Source organism: Bufo gargarizans, chromosome 5 (genome assembly GCF_014858855.1).
Source record: "Bufo gargarizans isolate SCDJY-AF-19 chromosome 5, ASM1485885v1, whole genome shotgun sequence".
Taxonomy (NCBI): domain Eukaryota; kingdom Metazoa; phylum Chordata; class Amphibia; order Anura; family Bufonidae; genus Bufo; species Bufo gargarizans.
The window spans coordinates 135,548,604-135,570,563 of NC_058084.1; the positions used below are offsets into that span (position 1 = coordinate 135,548,604).

The 21,960-nt window shown below is 40.3% G+C and overlaps 1 protein-coding gene across 4 annotated transcripts in view; it reads right to left on the bottom strand.

The window, feature by feature from the left end:
- Window positions 1-21,591, bottom strand: part of GATA6 (GATA binding protein 6) — a 34,470-nt gene extending 12,879 nt beyond the window's left edge. Inside the window, exons 1-6 of one of the 4 annotated variants that reach the window (XM_044293552.1) lie at window positions 21,415-21,591; window positions 21,055-21,159; window positions 19,631-20,540; window positions 10,816-10,982; window positions 1,674-1,799; window positions 586-679 (exon numbers count right to left, since the gene is read on the bottom strand). In XM_044293552.1, coding sequence (XP_044149487.1) covers window positions 586-679; window positions 1,674-1,799; window positions 10,816-10,982; window positions 19,631-20,495 — 1,252 coding nt within the window. In that variant the 5' untranslated portion in view covers window positions 20,496-20,540; window positions 21,055-21,159; window positions 21,415-21,591. Of the gene's footprint in view, window positions 1-585; window positions 680-1,673; window positions 1,800-10,815; window positions 10,983-19,630; window positions 20,541-20,721; window positions 20,826-20,852; window positions 21,031-21,054; window positions 21,160-21,414 lie in introns of those variants that run through there. The other 3 variants (XM_044293553.1, XM_044293550.1, XM_044293551.1) reach the window with 3 other exon arrangements.
- Window positions 21,592-21,960: the final 369 nt, after the last annotated feature.

Genomic DNA, 21,960 nt, shown 5'->3' on the forward strand with positions numbered 1-21,960 from the left:
ATAAAATATTCCCCATAAGAGGTCATAAACTAAATTCACACTTTATGTTTTACCATGCAGAGGAAAGAAGACGTCTACTGGGGCATTACTCTCTGACAACAATGTAAGATATTTCACTCCAATAACACACTTTATGTGATTATTTGTGAACTTTTTTTTATTTAATTCCATTCATTTTATATATATATATATATATATATATATATATATATATATATAAACGAAAAAATTCAATAAACGAAAATTTTTTATATATATATTTATAGTCTGAAAAAAGATCAGCAGCGCTCACACCTGCTATAATCACTTAGGAAGCATGGAAATGCCTAGACTCGGGCATACAAGGCAACTTGAAAATGAAGAGATTGAATCCAGCTACCAATAAAAGCCATGACCTTTATTCCTCCAAGCAGTAAAATTCAAGATAAACACAAAGCACAAACAACGTCTACGCATTTCAGATCATGGATTTAAGACCCTTACTCATGACACCGCTTTTAGTGGAAGATGGATTCAATGTCTTTATTTTCAAATATATATATATATATATATATATATATACACACACACACACGTACAACCTACCATTACTAGAAGAGGACTTTGACTTATTTAGATTCTTTGGCTTTCGCTTTCTAGTTTGGATCCCTTCTTTCTTCATAGCCAGTGGTCGAGGAACCTGCAAGAACAGGAATACAAGATTATTCTTCCTAAATATATAAAAGGGAATATAAATCTACAATATATTCTGCTTCCTAAATATATAAAATGTCTGGTTTTCCACAAATTGACTTGTAACCTGTCAATTCACCTTTGCAAAGCTTACACCCTGGAAGGGCTCTATTTTTCCCATAAAAATCACTATAAAAAGATTATATTAAATGTTCCCTAATTTTTTTTACATGGTCTTTGTTATGGATCATTTGGACTTCTACTCCAGGGGGGCAACATTGCTGATATGTCTTAAATCTCTACATTTATACAGAGCGTATTTGTATCAATAGTTGCTTATATACAGAGGTACATATTAAATATAGGAGGGAGGCACTGCTTAGATTTTTAATGACTTCCTACAGAACATGAAGCACAGACCCCAAGTGTCCAGGTGTAATACCTAGTAAATGTAGAAGAATCGCATAATTGACAATATTGAAAAAATTCAGTTGAACAAGTGATCACTAATATCATTTTCAAAAAAATTGGGAGTTAAAGGGGTTTTGTGAAACTTTTATACTGATGATCTCTCCTTAGAATAGGTCATCAGTATCTGATCGGTGAGAGTCCAACACCCAGGACCCCTGCCAATCAGCTGTTTGAGAAGGCACCGCTCACAGTCGCGCCACTGCCTTCTCTCAGCTCACCAAGCATAGCATAGTACATTGTATACTGGTTGTGCTTGGTATGGCAGGTCAGCCCCATTCACTTCAATGGGGCTGAGCTGTGCCTAGGCCATGTGACTGCTGAACATGACATCACTGGTTTAGGAAAAGCTCGAGAAGGCCCCGATGCTACTGCCAGTGCCGCGGCCTTCTCAAATAGCTGATCGACGGGTGATCATCAGTTAAATTTTTTTTCGATAAAACCTTTAACAGGCTCCAACAGCTATAATATGATATATGTTGAAAATTAGAACTTATAGCAAAAGAAATTTAGCAATAAAAAGTAGAACATACCCCATGTAACTTCATGTACAGGCCACAGGCATTGCATACAGGCTCACCCTCTGTATTCCTGCGCCATAATGTCGTAGTTGATGTGTGACAGTTGGCACAAGACAGCCCAATCCTCCTTGAAGAAGGCTGCATAAACAGGTAAGAAATAAAAGAACTTCCGTAAATTTCAGATTTCAACTGATTAAAGAGACAATCATTGGGCTATAACATTTGCTGCCAGGGTCTTAAATATTTCCCATAAATCTAATTAACAGCAGTATAAAGATCAATGGACCTGTGAGTAATAATGTATTAAGATATGTTATCGCTGTCTGTAAAATTAATGGTTGTTTTTAAAACCCAGAGATAAAGGTTGTAATGTAATAAAGAACAAACAAGGATTGATCTTATGCAATAGGTTACCAAGAAAGAAAGCAAATAATGGCACCACGGGTGATCACAAGGCCAATGCACCTCTTTATAATGAGAAGATCTCCAGACAGACCTCCTGATAATACAACATTTAGTCCTTTGACCCCTTATTTTGGTAATCTGTAGTCCAGGCTTATAAACCTTACCAGTGTTAGGCTAGGTTCACATCTTTGTTTGGTAGAGGAGTAGACTACCGAAATTACCGTATGTGGCACAGTTGGACACCTGTGGGCACCACCACACCCTCATTCAATATAATGGGATTTGGCAGGGAACTGGCATAAATTATAGAAAAAATACTTTCTGAAAGAAAGTTGGCATTGATACTGGAAATCCACCAGATACCTGCTGGATCCCTTTATAGTAAATGGGGATCTGGCGGTGGCCGGTATTATCCAACTATGCCAGATATGGTAATTCCGGTAGTCTGCTCCTTTGCTGGAACAGACCACTAGAATACCAAACCAGAGATGTGAACCTAGCCTTAGGCTGGGTGTACATACATCAGTTGTCTCCGACCACGATCACAGGTAATGTACCAGATTCATGAACAATCCTATAGAAAACTATGGGATCAGTTCTAGCTTCAGTTTGCCTCTGGTATTTTCTGCACCACCCTAGAAGGAAACTAATATGGATCACTGGATATAACTGAAGGGGCACCTAGTCTAAAGATCATAGATGGTGACTGCTGGCCTTAGGTGTCATAAAGGAATAGCAATGTAAGTAGCAACAGACCTCTTGTTTGCTGCTAGAACATTACTATAGGACGTGTGTTACACATTAATAACTATGTTGCATTTTACAAAAAGTAGACAGCTTGTTATGAAGCAAAGAATAATAAATGCCATATGGACAATGCATGATCACTTCTTAATCTGTTCTCAAACTACAAATGAACTTTTGGCAGCAAGGTCCACGTTGCAAATAAGCCCTTTATGACTCTATATCCCGCACTTTGAAGCCAAGGTAGAGCAGTCTCATATTAAAAGCAGCCATATAACAAAACTAAACACAGCTTTATTAGTGCCAGTGTGTACAATGGACAATGACTCTCTCGCAGACATAAAAGCAAACGGGTGTAATAACGATGGCAAAGGTACAAAAGGACATATTAAAAACAATTGGGAAATAACATGAACAATTCCTCATTTTATCTTCATGTGCTCTACTATGGAGTTATTTCATTACCCTCCACTGCTTACTCGTTAAATAATGGGATCATATCATGAACATAGGCAGCGTGGCATTTGTCCTCATGAATACGACTAATAGACCAAGGGATTTTCTGGGACTTTGTCACTGATAGCTTATCTTAGTATAGATAGGTCATCAGTGTTTGATTGGTACAGATCTGTCCAAAGGGATCTAAAGCTTTAATTATACTAAAAGACGGCGTCTCGCAGGTTGGTCCTCCACTGCTCAGACACTGATTGATTGGCCTATCCTAAGGTTAATGAGGTTGTCTGAGATATCGTAATTCAGGAGAACCCAGAAAATAGCTTAAAATTAAAGTGATACTTATCTGTTTCTCCAGTGCAGTTCTCTGAGGCGCTGGTCCGGTACTCCTCGGTCTGTTTGTCGATAAACAGCAGTGGTGATGTGCCTGGATAAGTCACATGACCACTGCAGCCAATCACTGTCCTCGGCAGTCTAGAGCTGAGGAGATTGACTACTGTGTTCTGGCACATCGCTGTACACATCACAGGATTTGGCACATCACCACTGCAGCCAATTACTGTTCTCTGCTGTTGACAATGATTGGCTGCAACGGTCACGTGACTTATTCAGGCACGTCACTGCTGCTGCTTGTCAACAAACAGCATGATGAATTCCAGACCAGTGTTACCGAGAACTTCACTGGAGAAACAGGTCACCCCCCCTTTTTTTTTAAGCTACTCTAGGGGGCTTAATACAACCCCTTTATGATACATATACAGTGGTCCCTCAAGATACAATTGCCTCAGGATACAATATTTTCAACATACAATGGTGTTTCCTGGACCATCTTAACTTGAAACCAGACTCCACATACAATGTCTCAGACTCAGACCCAACCAATCAAGACCACTTCTCTGGTAAAATAGATGGATTCGTTGCTGGTTAGCAGCTATTCCTGACTGTTATATGTAAGGGCTAGTTTTATCTGTCTTATTTTTCTTAAATCTTCATTTTCTCTTATCTTGTGTGACATTTTGGGGCTTTGGAATCGATTACTCAACTTACAATGGTTTCAACATACAATGTTCGTCCTAGAACCAATAATTATTGTAAGGCTACTTTCACACTAGCGTTTTTTGCGGATACGTCATGGATCTGAACGGATTTGATAGTATTATGTCTTCTATAGCCATGACGGATCTGTCAACAACACCACTGAAAGTCAATAGGGTACGGATCCATTTTCTGTTGTGTCAGAGAAAACAGACCCGTCCCCATTGACTTACATTGTGTGGATCAGTTTGGCTCCGCTTCGCTGCAGGCAGAGTTTTGGTGTCCGCCTCCAAAGCGGAATGGAGACTGATCGGAGGCAAACTGATGCGTTCTGAGCGGATCCTTTTCCATTCAGAATGCATTAGGGCAAAACGTATCCGTTTTGGGCCGCTTGTGAGAGCCCTGAACAGATCTCGCAAGCGGAAAGCCGAAACGCGAGTGTGAAAGTAGCCTAACTTGAGGGACCACTGTATGTGATAACTTCAATATTTTGTGTCACAGCTCTGCCCTAAAGCACCATTCTGTGGAACTGTGGCTGCAGGAGATATGGACAGTGCTTTCTTTTATACTCTCCTATTCAGATAAGGTATGATTCTGAATTCTACGAATTGTATGTCCCCTGCGTACATCTCTGACTTCATCTTCCATGTAATCTCTGCTCCTCACAGACCACCTTCTTTGCTCTCCTCTTGTTTATTTCTTACATCACATCATTGTCTCCAGGTTTTTTTCCCATGCATGCCCTGTACTGTGGCTGCCCCACACATCTAACATGTCTTCCACCACCGAACCTTCACTAACAACCGGAAAACCCAAGTCTTCCGAAAAGTTAAAAAAAAAAACAGTAACCCTGCTGCTTCTACCCTCCCTACCCCTCTGTCCCCCTCCCCTTATAGATTGCAAGCCCCGCAGGCACCGTCCTCTCTGTGCTACGCTGTCATTCATTTAGTTTGTTTCTTGTTGCTTCAGAATTAATACATAAAATAATAATAAAGGAAATGTTTTTTTTACAATAAATAAAATTATTATTATTAAAGGTATGTGAGCAAGTTACAAACAAATGTTACTAATGATACAATTAATGCTACTTGAATTTTAGCTTGTACATTTCATCATTTAGCTGCATGTCTTGAAACGGATACACACAATACCATGTGCCCCCAATTCAACTAGCGTGATGGTAGCATTCTGGTAAATGGGCATGCTCTATCATTTATTTCAATGTCTTTTTTTTGGTACAATATCAGATTATAAATGGAGATTGTAGAATTTAATTATAACAAACACAATAAAAAAATTGTAATATTTCCATATCCTGTTGTGACTGGGGGCACAGATTCTGATCGGTTGTAACTGCCTGTCTACGTAAAGAGATGAAAACTCTAATCATTGTCAGTTGTCTTTTCCAGTCAACTCATCATGTCAAGACATTGATCCTAAAACTAATATCCACCCCTTGAAGTACTTTGGGTGTTGGTTCAGCCTCCACTGTGTGCTGCTCCATTTGACCTGTATTTGACGACATTCCTCCATGGGGATTGCCCGCTGTATCTCTGGCAGAGGAGTATGCCAAAGGTGAACATGGCTGTCAGTTTTGGTTCATGAAAATGCAGGCCGACATCTGAGATCACCTCTACAAGTTCTGATCAAACAGACATTGCTGATATCACCACATATTTTACACTTTGCTCAATATTGCACATACCCTGTGAAACATAAAGGGGTTCTCCAAGTTAATTAAAAGCAATTAAAGGTTCTAAAACAAAAAAAAGGAGCCTATACTCAACTGTTACTCCCCCTGCAGCACCCACCGGTCCAGCTCGATGGCGCTTCATGTGCAAGGCTGCCGCACTGAGGTACCCGTATAAGGCACATGACCGCTGCAACCAACCACTGTCCTCAGCGGTCTTGTGCCATGTACCTCTGAGGCCAGTGACTGGCTGATCATATATAATGTCATATACAGCTATGTCCCTGCTAAAGCCTTGCACACAAGCACAGGTGACAAGGACCAGAGCTGTGGCACCACAAATATTGAGAGAGTGACGGGTAGCTATAAGCTGATTTTATTAAATTTTAGGACATTTGGAGACTTTTGGCAAGTATTTAACTCATATAACCCCTTTAAAGAGGTTTTCCGATAACATTGATTTTTAAGCAAGCGCCCGCAGCCTGCCCCCTGAAATAGAAGATTCATACTTACCTGCTCCATGCTGTTCTAGTCCTTTTCGCTGCCTCCATCTTCTGGTGCCCGCACTGTTTACCTCCAGCAGTGCATGGGCATGGTCACCTGCGCCACTCCAGCCAATGAATGGCTTCAGCAGTGATGTGGCCACAAGTGGGCAACAGAAGATGGGGGCAGCACAAAGGATCGGAGCAGTATGGCGCACCCTGCGGGCACTTGCTTTGAAAGCCTCTTTAATGATTGCACGTTATACAGATGTCGGCAGGAGCACAGGACTAAGATACTCCCAGAGGTGACAGAACTTTTATAATGCCATCTAAAGATGATGGCTTTATAGACCTAATCAGAATAAAAAAGTACATAATGTACATCTTAAAGCTCGGTTGAAACAAGGGTATTTTGTGGCATTTTTCAGCATTTTTAGCTTTTTTTCACTTGCATTTTTTTCTGATAAAAACACCCCCTCTAGATGTTAGCTGAATGTCTATGAAGGACACACAAGCATTTATTGGCTAGTGCCATTGTTTTTGTAGTTGGTGGCGTTGTTTGTGCCTCTGGCATTTTGAAAAACATGCAGTTGAGTTCACACATTTGTTTAAAAAAAAAAAAAAGCTCAGGCAGTGTGGAAAACACAATTCAAGTGTTTTCTAGGGCATTTTTTAATGGCCAGACAATGCCTGTGTGTAGGCTTCTTTCACACACAAATTTACTCTGACTTTATTTGACCACAAAAAAAACATCCATAGAAACCCCTTATGTTTTTTCCATACCGCATGCATTTTTGCAGTTTTTTTTATAATTTTTTGAACTATGAGGTTTTTTTCACACACTATTTTCCATATAGAGAAACGCCTGAAAAAAACATCATTGCTTCAAGATGCTGCATGAAAAAAAATGCCATAGACACAAAAAAGCCACACATTTGAAAAAAATAAATAAATAACATAGCAGTAGCAAAAAAAAAATCTTGTCTCCTGCCTTTCATATTTTCCAGTCAACTAAGGCCAAGTTCACACTTCAGTTATTTGGTCAGTTATTGTGAGCCAAAGGCTTCTTTCACACTACAGTATGTCCATTTCAGTGTTTTGCGGTCCGTTTTTCACGGATCCGTTGTTCCGTTTTTTTGCTTCCGTTGTGGTTCCGTTTCCGTTCCGTTTTTCCGTATGGCATTTTCAATAGATGGTTCCGCAAAAAAACGGAACGGATACGGAAGACATACGGATGCATTTCCGTATGTGTTCCGTTTTTTTTGAGGAACCATTGACTTGAATGGTGCCACGGACCGTGATTTGCGGACAAATATAGGACATATTCTATCTTTCAACGGAACGGAAAAATGGAAGTACGGAAACGGAATGCATACGGAACACATTCCGTTTTTTTGCGGAACCATTGAAATGAATGGTTCCGCATACGAACCTTATACGGAACGCAAAAAACGGACCGCAAAACGGAAAAAAAAAACTGTAGTGTGAAAGAGGCCAAAACCTGTATAGTAGTGAAGCCTGTATAGGAGAAGATTTGTAAGTATTTAGTGTTTTTGACCCCCACCTGGTTTTGGCTCACAATATCTGATGGACATAAATGTCCAAATAACTGAAGTGTGAATTCAGCCTAACATGTGGAGCTGGTGTTTTTGCAAGAAAAAATGCAGATCTAAAAAAAAAAAAAATCACTAAAAAATGCTAAAGTGCTATAAAAAAAACTGCCACAAAATATCTACAGTATGTGGGAATCCAGCCTCATGCTTCATTTTTGCAAAGTATTTGATAGCAAAAACTAATGCAGCATACAATGCCGAAGGGTTCCTTCTGGTGTCATAGGTGTCTATCATGTGATGGACACGCCATTGCTTCATAGTTTCCATTATTCACATAACCACTGACTACCAGAATAAAATGGTCTGACTCTGGGAAACATTGTAAGTGCCCTCTGGCGTGGTACTGAAAATAGAGTCACTTCCATACAGGTGAAACTCGGAAAATTAGAATATCGTGCAAAACTCCATTTATTTCAGTAATGTAACTTAGAATTAGAATATTGTGAAAAGGTTCAATATTCTAGGCTCAGTGTCCCACTCTAGTCGGCTAATTCCATACCCCCTGAGCAAAGGGGACCTGAGATTGTGACTTTGGGGTTTCATAAGCTATAAGCCATAATCCTCCAAATTATACCAAATAAAGGCTTGAAATCTCTCGCTTTGCATGTAATGAGTCTCTTATGTTAGTTTCACCTTTTACGTTGCATTACTGAAATAAATGAACTTTGCGCGATATTCATATTCGAGTTTCACCTGTAGTTTTCTAGGAGGTGTTCATATACATCCAGAACATCAGTTATGATGCCAGATGGCAAATAGCTCCAGACAGAAAAATGCTGCATCTTGCGTTTTTCTGTGCGCAAAGTGTACTTACACGTATCAGTTGTGTCCGGCTCTGCAAAAAAATAACTGGCCGGACGCGACAGATATATGTGCACTAAGACAGGAACACGTTGCAGATTCTGCAGCCTCACAATAAGGGCTCATGCACACGAACGTATTTTCTTTCCGCTTCCGTTCCGGTTTTTTTGTGGACCGTATGCGGAACCATTCACTTCAATGGGTCCGCAAAAACAACGGAAGGTACTCAGTGTGGATTCCGTTTCTGTATTTCTGTTCCGCAAAAAGGTAGTGCATGTCCTTTTATTGTCCGCAAATCACGGTCCGAGGCCCCATTCAAGTCAATGGGTCCGCAAAAAATACGGAACACACATCCGAATGTCATCCATACTGTAGAACTGCTATGCCCAGCCAATATTGCTCATGTGTTTGGTGATCAATAAGTTACTGTTTCCGTTTCCAATCCGCAAAAAACGGATCGCATACGGAAACCATACGGATATGTTTTGTGGAATAACGGAACAGAAGAGGACTTAAATCAGAGAGAAAAAAAAATTCTGATACGGAACAACGGATCCGTGAAAAACGGACCGCAAAATAACAACAGTCGTGTGCATGAGCCCTTAAAGCAAATGTGTTAGGCTACGTTCACGCGCTCAGGTTTCCCGAATCCCGCTGCAGTTTTGGAAGCCAAAATTAGGAGTAGATCATAGAAGGAGAGAAAGTTTACAACTTCTCTTTTTTAATTCAATCCTGTATTTGGCTTCCAAACCTGAAGGTGCACCCTTACACATATGATTGATTGAACCTCGGAATCCTATTTACTTCTGCAGGCTTGTCGGATTGTTAGCACGAATCCCAGATGGATTTGCTCATCTCTGAACTGAATCCCATATTCTAAAAGTTTAAGCTCAGCCCCAAATATTTCACAATAGCGCGCCGTCCAGTATTCATCCTCATCCGAACACAGACACTCCTCAACAGGGACAGGTCTAGTCCAGCTGTCAGCCGAGGAGGCCACTGTTCATACACTGTGGGGCACGGTGACCTGGAGACAATATTCCCATTAGCGGGACAAAGCACAATGGCTGCTGATACATGGCAATGGAGGTAGGACCACACCGTAAGGATTCCTCATGAAATAGAAAAAGTATAAGGGACAGATATGAAAAAAAAAAACATTCCCTGCTGTTTTTTTCTTCTAAAACTACATCAGGAAACCTGAAAGTGTGGCCATACCCTAGGGGCTGATGCACCCACCGTAGCCTGTTTTGCAGTCTGAAAATTGCAGACCCACAAAACATGGATACCGACCGTGTGCGTTCCGCATAAACAGAACGTCCTGCCCGCTATAGAACGGTCCTATCCTTGTCCGTAATGCAGACAGGAATAGGACATGTTCTATATTTTGTTGGGCCATGGAGCGGACATACGGATGAGGACAGCACATGGACTGTTGGCCACATCTTTTGCAGCCCCATTAAAGTCAATGGGTCCGCATCCAACCTGCAAAAAATGCAGACAAAAAACACAGTTGTGTGCATGAGCCCTAACGAGATGCTTTGCATCAGAAATACAGTCATTTCTATCTCTGTGTAACTGCTGTTTATCCAATGTATATAATGGGTGCAGAACGAAAAGGGCCCCAGAAACATGACTGCCGCCTGTCAGAAAAATGTAAGCAAGAAGGACAGAATATATGAACCTGCATGAAAGAGCATACCTGTATCCTTCATAGAGAAGAGGCAGGAATATGGGCATTGCATGGCTGATATTAGATATGGCAGTACAGTAAGTGCCCCTTGATATGGCAGCACAGTAAGTGCCCCTTGGTATAGATATGGCAGTACAGTAAGTGTCCCTTGACATGGCAGTACAGTAAGTACCCCTTGATATGGCAGAACAGTAAGTGCCCCCTGACATAGATATGGCAGCACAGTATGAGGACTTACCACTCTCTTCTGCGGTTTGATGAGGGGCCGGCTCAGGCCGTTCATCTTGCTGTACAGGCCGCAGGCATTACACAGGTAGTGGCCGGTCCCGTCCCGTCTCCACAGCGGGGTCTGCACTGAGCCGCAGTTCACACACTCGCGGCTTTCCGGCAGCTCGTCCAGCACGTCTGCGGGGAGGGAAGACGTCAGTATGCACAGCGCTCCTCACAGCCATCAGCAGGCAGATGGCACAGTTCACACCACAGAAAACAGCCGCAATCAGTGCAGAAACCGATCTACAATTCATTATAGGAGCGTCCTTCTAGTTCTGATCACATTCAGGGCAGACATTGTGATATTATAGTATTTCCTGCATAAAACATGTCTAATAATTATGTGAAGTAATATTTATCACCTTCTATTAGGCGGGATCAGTACAACATAAACCATAGGAGCCCTCTGCTCTGCCACATGTAAGGAGCAGCTCTCTACCTGATCCTACAACTAGGTTTCTTATTCTTATTTCTTTCAATCTTTATTTGTTTTTTTCTTTTCTTTCCTTTCTTTCTTTCTCTTTCTATCTTTATTTGTTTTTGGTTTTTATATCTCTTTTCTTTCCTTTCTTTCTCTTTCTATCTTTCCTTTCCAGGTTTCTTTCTATTTTTTTTTTTACTTCTCTCTGGTTATTTCTTTTAGATCTTTAGTGTTATTATAGATAATACATTCGGGGCATTAGATTATGGTGACACAGTGTCACAGAAGCCACTGGTGACCTCCAGTATTTATATATAATATAGGTTCGCTCTTATGATTCCAGCCATTTACTATATCCTAAGGGGGAAGGAAATAGTTTTTGTTTTTCATCAAATAACACAACTTCGTTTGAGCTTTTACTATCTAGAACATTGCAGACTCCAAGGACACTGGAATTAACCAGTTAACTGCCGCAGTCTGGGTGAGTCCCTGCTGTGTTGCACAATGCAATGACTAATAACATAGAACCAGTTGAGGAGCTACAAGAAGTTGACCTTTTGAGCAGTAAAGAAAAAGTTATATTCATTGTTCAATGAAACATAATCCAAAATATGACTTCACACCGTTCTCCATAGTTTATTCTTCAAAATTAATGTAATTCATACTTAAACATCTATCTATGAATCTATCTACAGTATCTATCTAATGCTATCTACCTCTAATCATCTACCTCATATTAGTAATAAATTACCATTATGTCATTATTATTTATTTATTATTATTATTCATTTTAACTATAAATATTTTTTATATTATACTATTCAAAATACTCATGCTCAAAACACAACAATATTGTGATATAAATCATACAGAACATTTTAAGCGCAATACACTTATTAGTAAAGCAAAATATGAATTTTCTAATCTGTAGTTATTTTATTAGAAACTATGTTACTAGAGAACTGTAATGCAATAAAAAAATAAAATGAAATGAAATGGGATAGCATTGTGTTACTGAGCTATGTAGATGGGGGCTGTGTGTCCAGGACAGTTGGCCAGGGCTTGAGAACTACAGGTGAGTTATTTAAAATAATATTATCTGCACTGAAGGGAATACAAGATTTCCTGTGATCTTAATCTCTAATCTGTAACAGAAGGAAAATGTTTTCTTTTAAATTGTCTGCTCCCTTGATCCTGCCTGACTGTAAGAAGAATCTCGGAGGAATTTTATGATAAACAGGCTGTCAGTGTGCTCCACATTAATAAATCTCTGGAAGTGGCACTAGACTCTGCAGTGTGCTCCTCCATCCTGTGTGCTCTATCACTGCGCTCCCTCCTTCCTAGCACATTGTGGTGAAGTCCCAAAAGTACAGGAGGGTATGAGATGAAAAAAGACTGAGATTCCTCACTGGTCGATCCCTGACTGAAAAGATGACTATATTGCCTGTAGTGTCCTGTAGTACAGGCTCTGTGCATAGCTTCAGATCCAAGATCCAAAGTCCCTTTTCTCTGTTTGGGGCAGCACAGTGGCTCAGTGGTTAGGACTGGTGCCTTGCAGCGCTGGGGTCCTAAGTTCAAATCTCATCAAGGACAACAACTGCATGGAGTTTGTATGTTCTCCCTGTGTTTGTGTGGGTTTCCTACAGGTACTGCGTTTCCTCCTACACTCCAAAGACCTACATACTGATAGGGACCTTAGATTGTGAGCCCCACTGGGGACAGTTGGTTGCTAATGTCTGTAAAGCACAGCGGAATATAGTAGCGCTATATAAGTGTGAGAAATAAATAAATAATACTATATGGGGATCAGTCTCTGTACAGCATCAGGCCTCTTGCAATCGACCATGTGGCTTTTTCAGTGTGCATTCCAATTTTTTTGTGGAATGGTACAGCTGGCCCCTAATAGAACAGTACTATCCTTGTCCGTTATGCGGACAATAATAGGACATGTTCTATCTTTGAACGGAACTGAAAAACTAAAATTACGGAAATGGAAGGCATACAGAGTACCTTCATTTTTTTTTTTGTGGATCCATTGAAATGAATGGTTCCATATACAACCCGTATACGAAACGCAAAAAAAGGAACGTAAACAGAAAAAAAAAACGTTTGTGTGCCTTAAATTGTATGAGTTATCATCGAAGTCTTGTAAGGTGAATATCTTCAGTATTTCATTATTAAACTTGAAAACAATTTTAAAACAGGTATCTGAAGTCAGCTTTGGCCCCAACTGGTACCTCGGTACAGAGGCCGACTTCGGAACCAAGTTTTAAAATGGTTTCCAAGTTCAAAAATCCCGAAGTTATTCACAGAAGTCCCGCGACTCCGCCTTGCATACAATTTAATGCTATACAGAGACAAAAGCATTAAAATGAGTTTTGGAGTAAAGCGACTCGGATCTTGGATCATCCCTAATAGCGAGTATTGAAGGTGATTAGAAGTCTGAGTCCTTTGGGAATTAAATTCTCTTTCTTGCTCTTGGATAAAAAGAAAATCTCAATCTGTTTTCATCTTATATTTACTCGCTAACACAGTAGAAATTTATATTTATTACTTTAACATTGGGGTATATAAAAGCTACCAGTAGGTGGCAACCTCTAGTACAGGGCCCTTGTTATATGGCGAATCAGCTATCATTTCCACTTCCCCATGGGCATGCCCAGACACCTAGGCCAAATGGGGGATATCATTTTTTGGAATGAGGGAGGTAAGTTCTTCACAATAATTACTAGTGCAAGATGAAACAAAGTTTCAGAGAGCATAAAGCCAACCTATCCAATCCCTCTTGGTAGACTGTCCAAAAATTTTGAAATCATATAGAAGGTATCAATAGGTGTGTTTATAGAGATTTGTTTTATATATATATATATATATATATATATATATATATACACATATCCCTTCATAGATAAGACATTATATATCATTCATCATTCTTATTGTGATGGCGGAGTGTTATAATCATACAGTCAAGGGTATCCTCAGACAACCTAGTGACTTCTTCAGCTCCACTGAATGGAAGGATAATTCCCAGTGTTTATACCTAATTGTGTGATTCATCAGATTTATTAATGTTCTACATACAAAGACAATAGGAAAAGAGCCTTGTAACCCATCTGTAAAACATTTTTTTTAAGCTGCTAAGAAATAAGCCCCGCTATTATATAAAGCTGTTTTATGTAGCAAGCCATGTAAGATATTGGTGTATTTAATCCAATTGCCATGGTTATGTCTATGGACTATGTATGCATATAAGGGTAAGTTCACATGTGACAGAACTGACTTGTGACTGCAGAAACCTCTACATCTTACAGAGCTTTAAGAAATCCAGGCGCACGCTGCAACAACTAACCCATCACTAGCGGCAGGGGCAATATTCGAATTTGCGATATTTTGCGAATATTTGGGCGATTATTCGTCAAATTTGAGAATTCGTGATCTCCAGTCATTATTTTCTTGATTGTGAAAATCGGCAATCAGAAAATTTGCAATCAACACTATTCTTAAAGTCAAAGATATTGCAGCCTTAAAATTGGCGGACAAGCAAGAAGCAGTGAGGGTTCATAGGCCCTGATGAAAAAAAAATCTAGAATATTCGTTATTACGAAGATATATTCTAGATATTCGCGAATTCCTGAAGTGTCAATATTCGCAATAAAAATTCACAATTAGAATATTTACAATCACCACTATCCATCACATATTTAAAAAGGATTACTTTTGTGTGTGAATATACCTTAATTCAGATTTTTACTATAAAATATACATACACAGACACAATTAGTGGTGATACTATATGACCCTGGATGGAATCATGACAACTGGGATAAAAACGTTTTTTACATTGCCAACATATTTTACTGAACTGGAAAGAAAATGCTACACAGTTGGGGAAACTGTTATATTACACAGTTATATATTTATTATATAGCCAAACGGCTCTGAAAAAATATGCCTTTAAGCCTGGGTTAAGGGCTTAAAAAAACACCTGCAATTTCTAGCACATTTTTTTCAGGCATTTTTATTGTGTTCTGTTACATTTTTTAAATAGCTGTTTCTATGTAGGCTCTTTTTTAGGAGTTGAAATTAAGATTTGTTGAAAATCCTAAACCCTAAAAAATACTGCAGCAAATGCTTCTTCATGCCTAAAGTCAATGAAATACTGGATACTTCCCCTATCGTTCAGTGGAGCTAAGGAAGCCTTTTTTTTTTTTTTTTACATTATATTTATTTTCTGTATTTTGCAAATGCTTGGCAAAAAATTGCACGACAAGCATTTTCCATAGCGTGTTTTTTTTCCAAGAATTTTATGTGATTTTTTATTTTATTTTTTGTGAAATGCTCCCATGGGAATAATGGAAGAAAATAATACTGTCCCCAGGACAGGTTGCAAAAAAGCCACAGACCAAAAATGTTGTTAAAAATTATAACAAAAAAAGCTACAAAACGATGCGTGAATCCAGAATTTGCCAACTTTGCTAACCAAGGCGCCAGGTCCCCATTTCCCAGCACAGGCTGGGTGTTCAAGTGTAGTCACCCTCCATTAAAGTACATGACAATGGATGGAAACCTTTATTGTGAAGCCCCCTTAATCTACAAACGTGTTACAAAAATATGGTTTTACGAAGGGACCACACGTTTTCTGACATAGGATGCAAAAAAAAGTTTGCGGCCAGCTCACCCTTCTTTGTGCTCCCAGGATCCTTGCTGCACGGACTCCACTTGTAAACGTGGAAAACTAAAGTATAAAATAGTCCAGCATCTCTGAATCAATAGATATACAATACAATTCATAGATTGTAAGCTCTTGCGAGCAGGGCCCTGACTCCTAGTGTTTCAGTCGCATATTAGCCAGTTACTTTTGTTTTGTATATGAACCCTATGAATTTGTAAAGCGCTGCGAAATATTGTGGCGTTATAGAAATATATATATATTTTTATTATTATCAATAAAACGGGGCTTTATTCAAGAAAATTCATACATGACACATGGTTACAAAAAGATCCAAACAATTCCTACGCGTTTCAGACAACTTCTGTGTCCTTAAAGGCAATGCCATGAGTTAGGCCGCGGAAGTTGTCTGAACCGTGTAGGTTTTGTTTGGATCTTTTTACAGTCACATGTTATGTATAGATTTTTTTGAATAAAGCCCTGATTTATGGATTCCGAGATGCTGGACTATTTTATGCGACGGTTAGGACATGTCTGCACTAGCACTTTATTGCAGTATGTCTTATGAAAATTGCAAAGGGAAGGCGGCATTTTGCCCTTTAAGAATATATAGGATATATCAAAATAACCAGTGTCGGACTGGGGTACCTAGGGCCCACCAGTAAAATGTATTTTGGGGGCCCACCGTATGGATACATTCAAATATAATAAATAATTTAACAGGTTTTTTATATGAACATAGGCTGGTTGAGGTGCTGTACATTGAATATATGTACGTAGTGCAGTAAATCTACTGTGTTATGTGCCACTTGTGCAGGGGGTGGGAGACTAGGGGCCCACCTAGCTCAGGGGCCCACTAGGGGATTCACCTGTACTCCTGTGGGCCAGTCCGAGCCTGATAATAACCTATAACTATAGAATCAACTGGAGTCTTTCGAATTGATATGAAAATGCTAAATTAATGTTTTTAAAATAATCATTTACTGTTGGGCACATAAACAATGCACTTAGAGGTGTATTAGTTAACTCATGAATTCACAGGCCGGAACACAAAGACATATGTACAGTCATCTAGCCATAGGCATGAGACGGCTATCTCCATTGACCTCCCTATAAACTACTCACTTGATTGAGACTAGAATGCATGTTTATTTCAATAGGGAAAAGGAAGACAAGCCACATCCAGACACTTTGAAATCCAACATGCCCAGTCCTTGTTTCCCTAAACATTGCCTTTCAGGGAACAGTCATAAATCAGGAGTCTAATGCGTTTCAGTAAAAATATATCCCATCAAGAACCTTTTGTTATGTACATTGAAGGGGCTGTATATATAACAGTGACATTTGTGCTCCACTCTTTTTTTTATGGCAGTCCCCTTGATTCAGCAAAATGTCTGCATGCCACGTCAGAAATCTGTTGCATCATTCACTATGGTATAGTCTATGGCACAGGTGAGGTTTGCTGGATTTGCATGCATTTGGTATACTACTGTCATGCTGGGGGGAATGAATGTCAACATATTAGTAACAATTTGCCCTCTAAGAAATAGAGGAAAATTGTTGTATGACATTGTTACTGTATGACATATGTTAGGAATCAATGGCGTTATTTTCACTTTGCATTTTTTGGGCCGTACTTAGATGTTACCTGTAAAAATCAACCACCGGAGAGCACAGTGGCTCAGTGGTTATCTGATACCTTGCAGCGCTGGGGTCCTAGGTTCATATCTGACCAAGGACAATATCTGCAGGGAGTTTGTATGTTCTCCCCGTGTTTGCGCGGGTTTCTTCTCACACTCCAAAGACATACTGATAGGGAACCTAGATTGTGAGCCCCACTGGGGACAGCGTGATGCTAATGTCTGTAAAGCGCTGCGGAATATAGTAGCGCTATATAATGGAGTAAGGTATTAACCTACAGATTTCTGACCAGTCTTACAAATCATGAAATTGGCCTGAGTGGTCCACATACACACAGCTACCACTCTCACCCATTACGATTTCCTAAAATAAGATCTTTCTATTACACACTACAATGCAATTTGTATTGCACGCTACATTATAATCATTATGGTTGTCAGACAAGTATTACGGATCTGATATTACTTTAACTGAGAAAGCCAGTGGGATAACTGGCGAAACGTCTTCAAGAAAAAAAAAATACAGCAAGTTGAGTTTTTCTGACTTATTAATACTGATATACCATGACCTGGAGGAATGAGAAACAGACACTTCACAGATGCAAGATCAGTTTTATAAAAACTATTTTAAATTGACAGATATTGGTCAGTTATCTGCAATGCTAAATAATTCTCTTGTCCAAAGGTGGCCATAGACAGCCGATCTCTGGTGGAATCCACAGATTCAGGTGGTATAATAACAACATAGTTACATAGGCTGAAAAAAGGCACAGGTCCATCAAATTCAACCTTGCTCGATATATGATTTTGTGGCCTAGTGGACAGGTCACTGGTGACTACTGTTGATGGGAAAGGGGGAGAGTTTATTTTTTTTTTACTTGTACAATTTTATTTTCTCCTTTGAGATAAGCGGTGTCTACGATGCCGCTTCTTTCTTTTGCCCTATTGAAATAACATGCAGGTTCAGTTCGGCCAAACGTATTACTGGCTAAGAGGGGGATAATAAATTGTCTATGCTAGTTTTAGACTTTGACCTAGTTAAATTGAGTTACTATTTTGCTTTTAGATAAATTGCTGCCCATTGCAAAGCAAAGTCTGGGCTTTCCTGATGTGGCATGGTTCTTCCAATACTACCAGTAATATTACTTCCAATGGCAATTAGAAGAATAGTAATATGAACAATTATTTTTAGATAATGAATGTATTAAGATTAATATGAACTATTACAACTTTGTATGTCTATTACTATTCCAGAGTGATACCATGGTCAGTTAACAGGTGACAGCTGGAACTGAGTGCACTCAGCCATGTGACACATGGCACCATGGAGAAGCAGCATAACAAGGTCTTGGAGAAGTAACATCACTAGGTGGTGATGCAAGTCTCCATCCCTTCTGTTATTCTATAGGATCTTCTAGCAGAGTGGTCTTATCAGTCTGATTAGACAACACCACATGATAACAGAGCAGATGAAGAATGCCCTGACTGTCACTGGAAGTTTATATTGCTCCTGGCTCCACTTACTTTACAACCCTGGGTACACATCACTCTATTTTCAATATATTTAATACTTTTGTAGGCAACATGTGATTTCAGGGCTGTCAAGAGCCTACAGGAACCAACCTACTGTTTTGCAATTTGCAGTTCAATAACATTTAAATGAATTGATATTTATTATTAAAAATAATAATTTTGTACTGCAGCTGATAAAATATATGTGCAGGTCATGGAATCCACTAATAATCCCCTACAACACATCTCAGTTCACTTTCATCTCTAAAACTTTGCACCCTCCCCTTTTTACAGTTATAACATTGGGCAATTTCCTTTGACCATTGTGCAGTATAATTTGCCTAAGCAGCTAGGTGCCCATTATGCAACTGGCTTAACTATTAACATAAAACACTTTAACAGGCCATGTTGCAAATGCTCTATACAAATCAACATTAGACAGCCATAGTCTGTTTAGCCACACTGATTATATTTGAAGATAAGGTTAATGATATGATCATAGGAGCAAAATATTTTAGTAGAAGGGCAATGGCCTTACCTCCAGGATGTCCTCTCATCTGGAGAGGTGTTGTTCTTCCTTGAAGACTGTGGAGCATGGAGTTGTCAAAAGGTCCAGCAGGCCAGGCTGTAGTCAGAGGTGGTGTCATGTAAGATGTGTAGGGGTTAGGGTAAGATCCACTGAGCGATCTAGCAAGAGGTGCGTATTGATCTCTGCCATTCACGTTCATAGCATTGTTGTAGCCAGAGTCCCTATTGCTTCCATTGGCCATGGGAGGACTAGGAGAGTAGTGGTATCTGCTGGACGTGTGTGGACTGTTGCTGCTGTATGAGTTCTCCGAGGCTGCCTGGGACCACACTGGGTGACTGTTCACAGAGTGGGAGGCCTGGGAGGGTCCGCTCCCTTGAATATAGGAGATGCTTGTAAGCATGGGTCCAACTCTGGTGGTGGGCACATAAACTGGAGAACTGGCAGCGGAGTGCATGAAACTTCCTGGAGATCCATCGTAGCTGACCGGTCCCTGAGCCGCAGTGATGGCCAAAGTTTGGTACATATCCCCTTGTGGTTCAGGCAAAACGCTAAACCTGGAGTCTCTGTTGGGTAGGATCAGTTTGTTGATGTGATCTAAATCCCTAAAAAGTATAATATCTTCCGGACCGGGCAAGCTGGAAAGATGAGTGACCCCAAAGTGGTGGGCAGAGGTGGACGACCTGCCCTCCTGTACAGGTTGGTTCCTTTCCGTGTGAGGCTGGTGGTGGGGTTTGGAGGAACTCAGTTCTCCAGCTTGAGAGCTGGAAGATGGAGATGAAGACGAGCTGTCAGTTCCTTCGACTTTGATGGGATAGAAAGAGCTCCCCACACTGAGTCTCTTGACATCGGACCAGGTGTCCTCAGGAAGGTCCATCCAGGTCGGAATCTGGTAAGAAATGGGGACTTGGAACCTGGAGTCCTTTAAGCACAGCACGTAAGGAGGATATATAAAAAGGGAAACATAAGCACAAGGTTAGAGAGCAACAACAAAAAAAGGACAATTAAATCCCTTTAATTAAATTAATCAGGCTGCTTCTAGACAAAAGTCAGACGTGTACTATGCAAAAGAAGGGTTAAATAACAGGATAAGACTCATTAACCATGAACAATGAGGAACTTCTGGAAGTGAAATGATTATGTTAACACGCGAAGTCCTGAATGATCATTGTCAATTCTACAATAATCTAGAACCCATCCAGGGGCCACCACATCTTCCCACCACAGTCTTTACCATATGTAGTCCCTGTAGACAGCTTGGCTCTTCTCCCCTTGTGTAGGAGAGAAGCTAAGTGTTCAGCTTTCATCCACACTGACTCAGTCCTATGGGAGGAGGGAGGCAGGGAAAGCCAATCTTCAGGAGAAGGTCCGTGCCAGTCAGCACCATTTACTTAGGGCCTCCCAACGTTTACATTTGGTTACATGTTCCAACACACCTTACGGATGGCAGCTCTCCACTGTCAACAGTATGAGTCTCAATGAGAGGGCAGCTCTCCTAGATCACCCATGGGTTAGGGCTCTGGTGTGAGGTGAGGTCTCACCTGAGAGAAAGGAACAAGCAGAAGAAGGAAGTGATAAGTGTGTAAGTCACAGGCAGCTTTATCTCACTATACTTTAACCCCTAACCTCCAACACAGCAGTCACCTGGTCTTTACACCAACCAGAACCCAGATCCTATGCATCTATATAGACAAACCAGGACGCCTTAGTCATTGGCACCTCTCTCACTGTAATAACCTGTAGCCCTCTACGTAAATATCCACCCCACAGGAGACAATGCAAGGAAAACGGCAAACCTAAAGCAGAGCTGTGTCCATGGGTCTTGTGAGTGCAGCCAGAGCTTCAGTGTGACAGAGGAGATGTGTCTGGATAGAGCTATCAGAGCTACAATGTGAGGAGGAGGCGCCTCTCACAGATCTGCCTGAGCACTGCAGCCACTCAGGGCTGGACTCCTGCAGCTCTGAGCAAACACTGCTCTCCCCAGGGTGCCAGTCTGAGCTCTTCACATGCCACATGCAGACTGACTGCTGGACACTGTGTGTATCTAAACCAACAAGGGGCTACACAAACACCAGCCTCTCCTCAAACACATTAATGACTAATGATCAAAGGTATTATAATAGCTTTACTGCCCACTTACTGCTGTTCTAAATATTTATATACCTACAAATACACATGTGGCACACTACTATAGCTGCAGACATTCATAAATTCTATACCACCAGAACTGCAAACTTATTTTTAGAGGAAAATTTTGGAAAAAAAATGGTTCCTATTACAAGTTGTGTGCAGTGGAATATGAGCTCCTCCCAGTGACTGTGTACAGGTAAGTCATAGGGAGG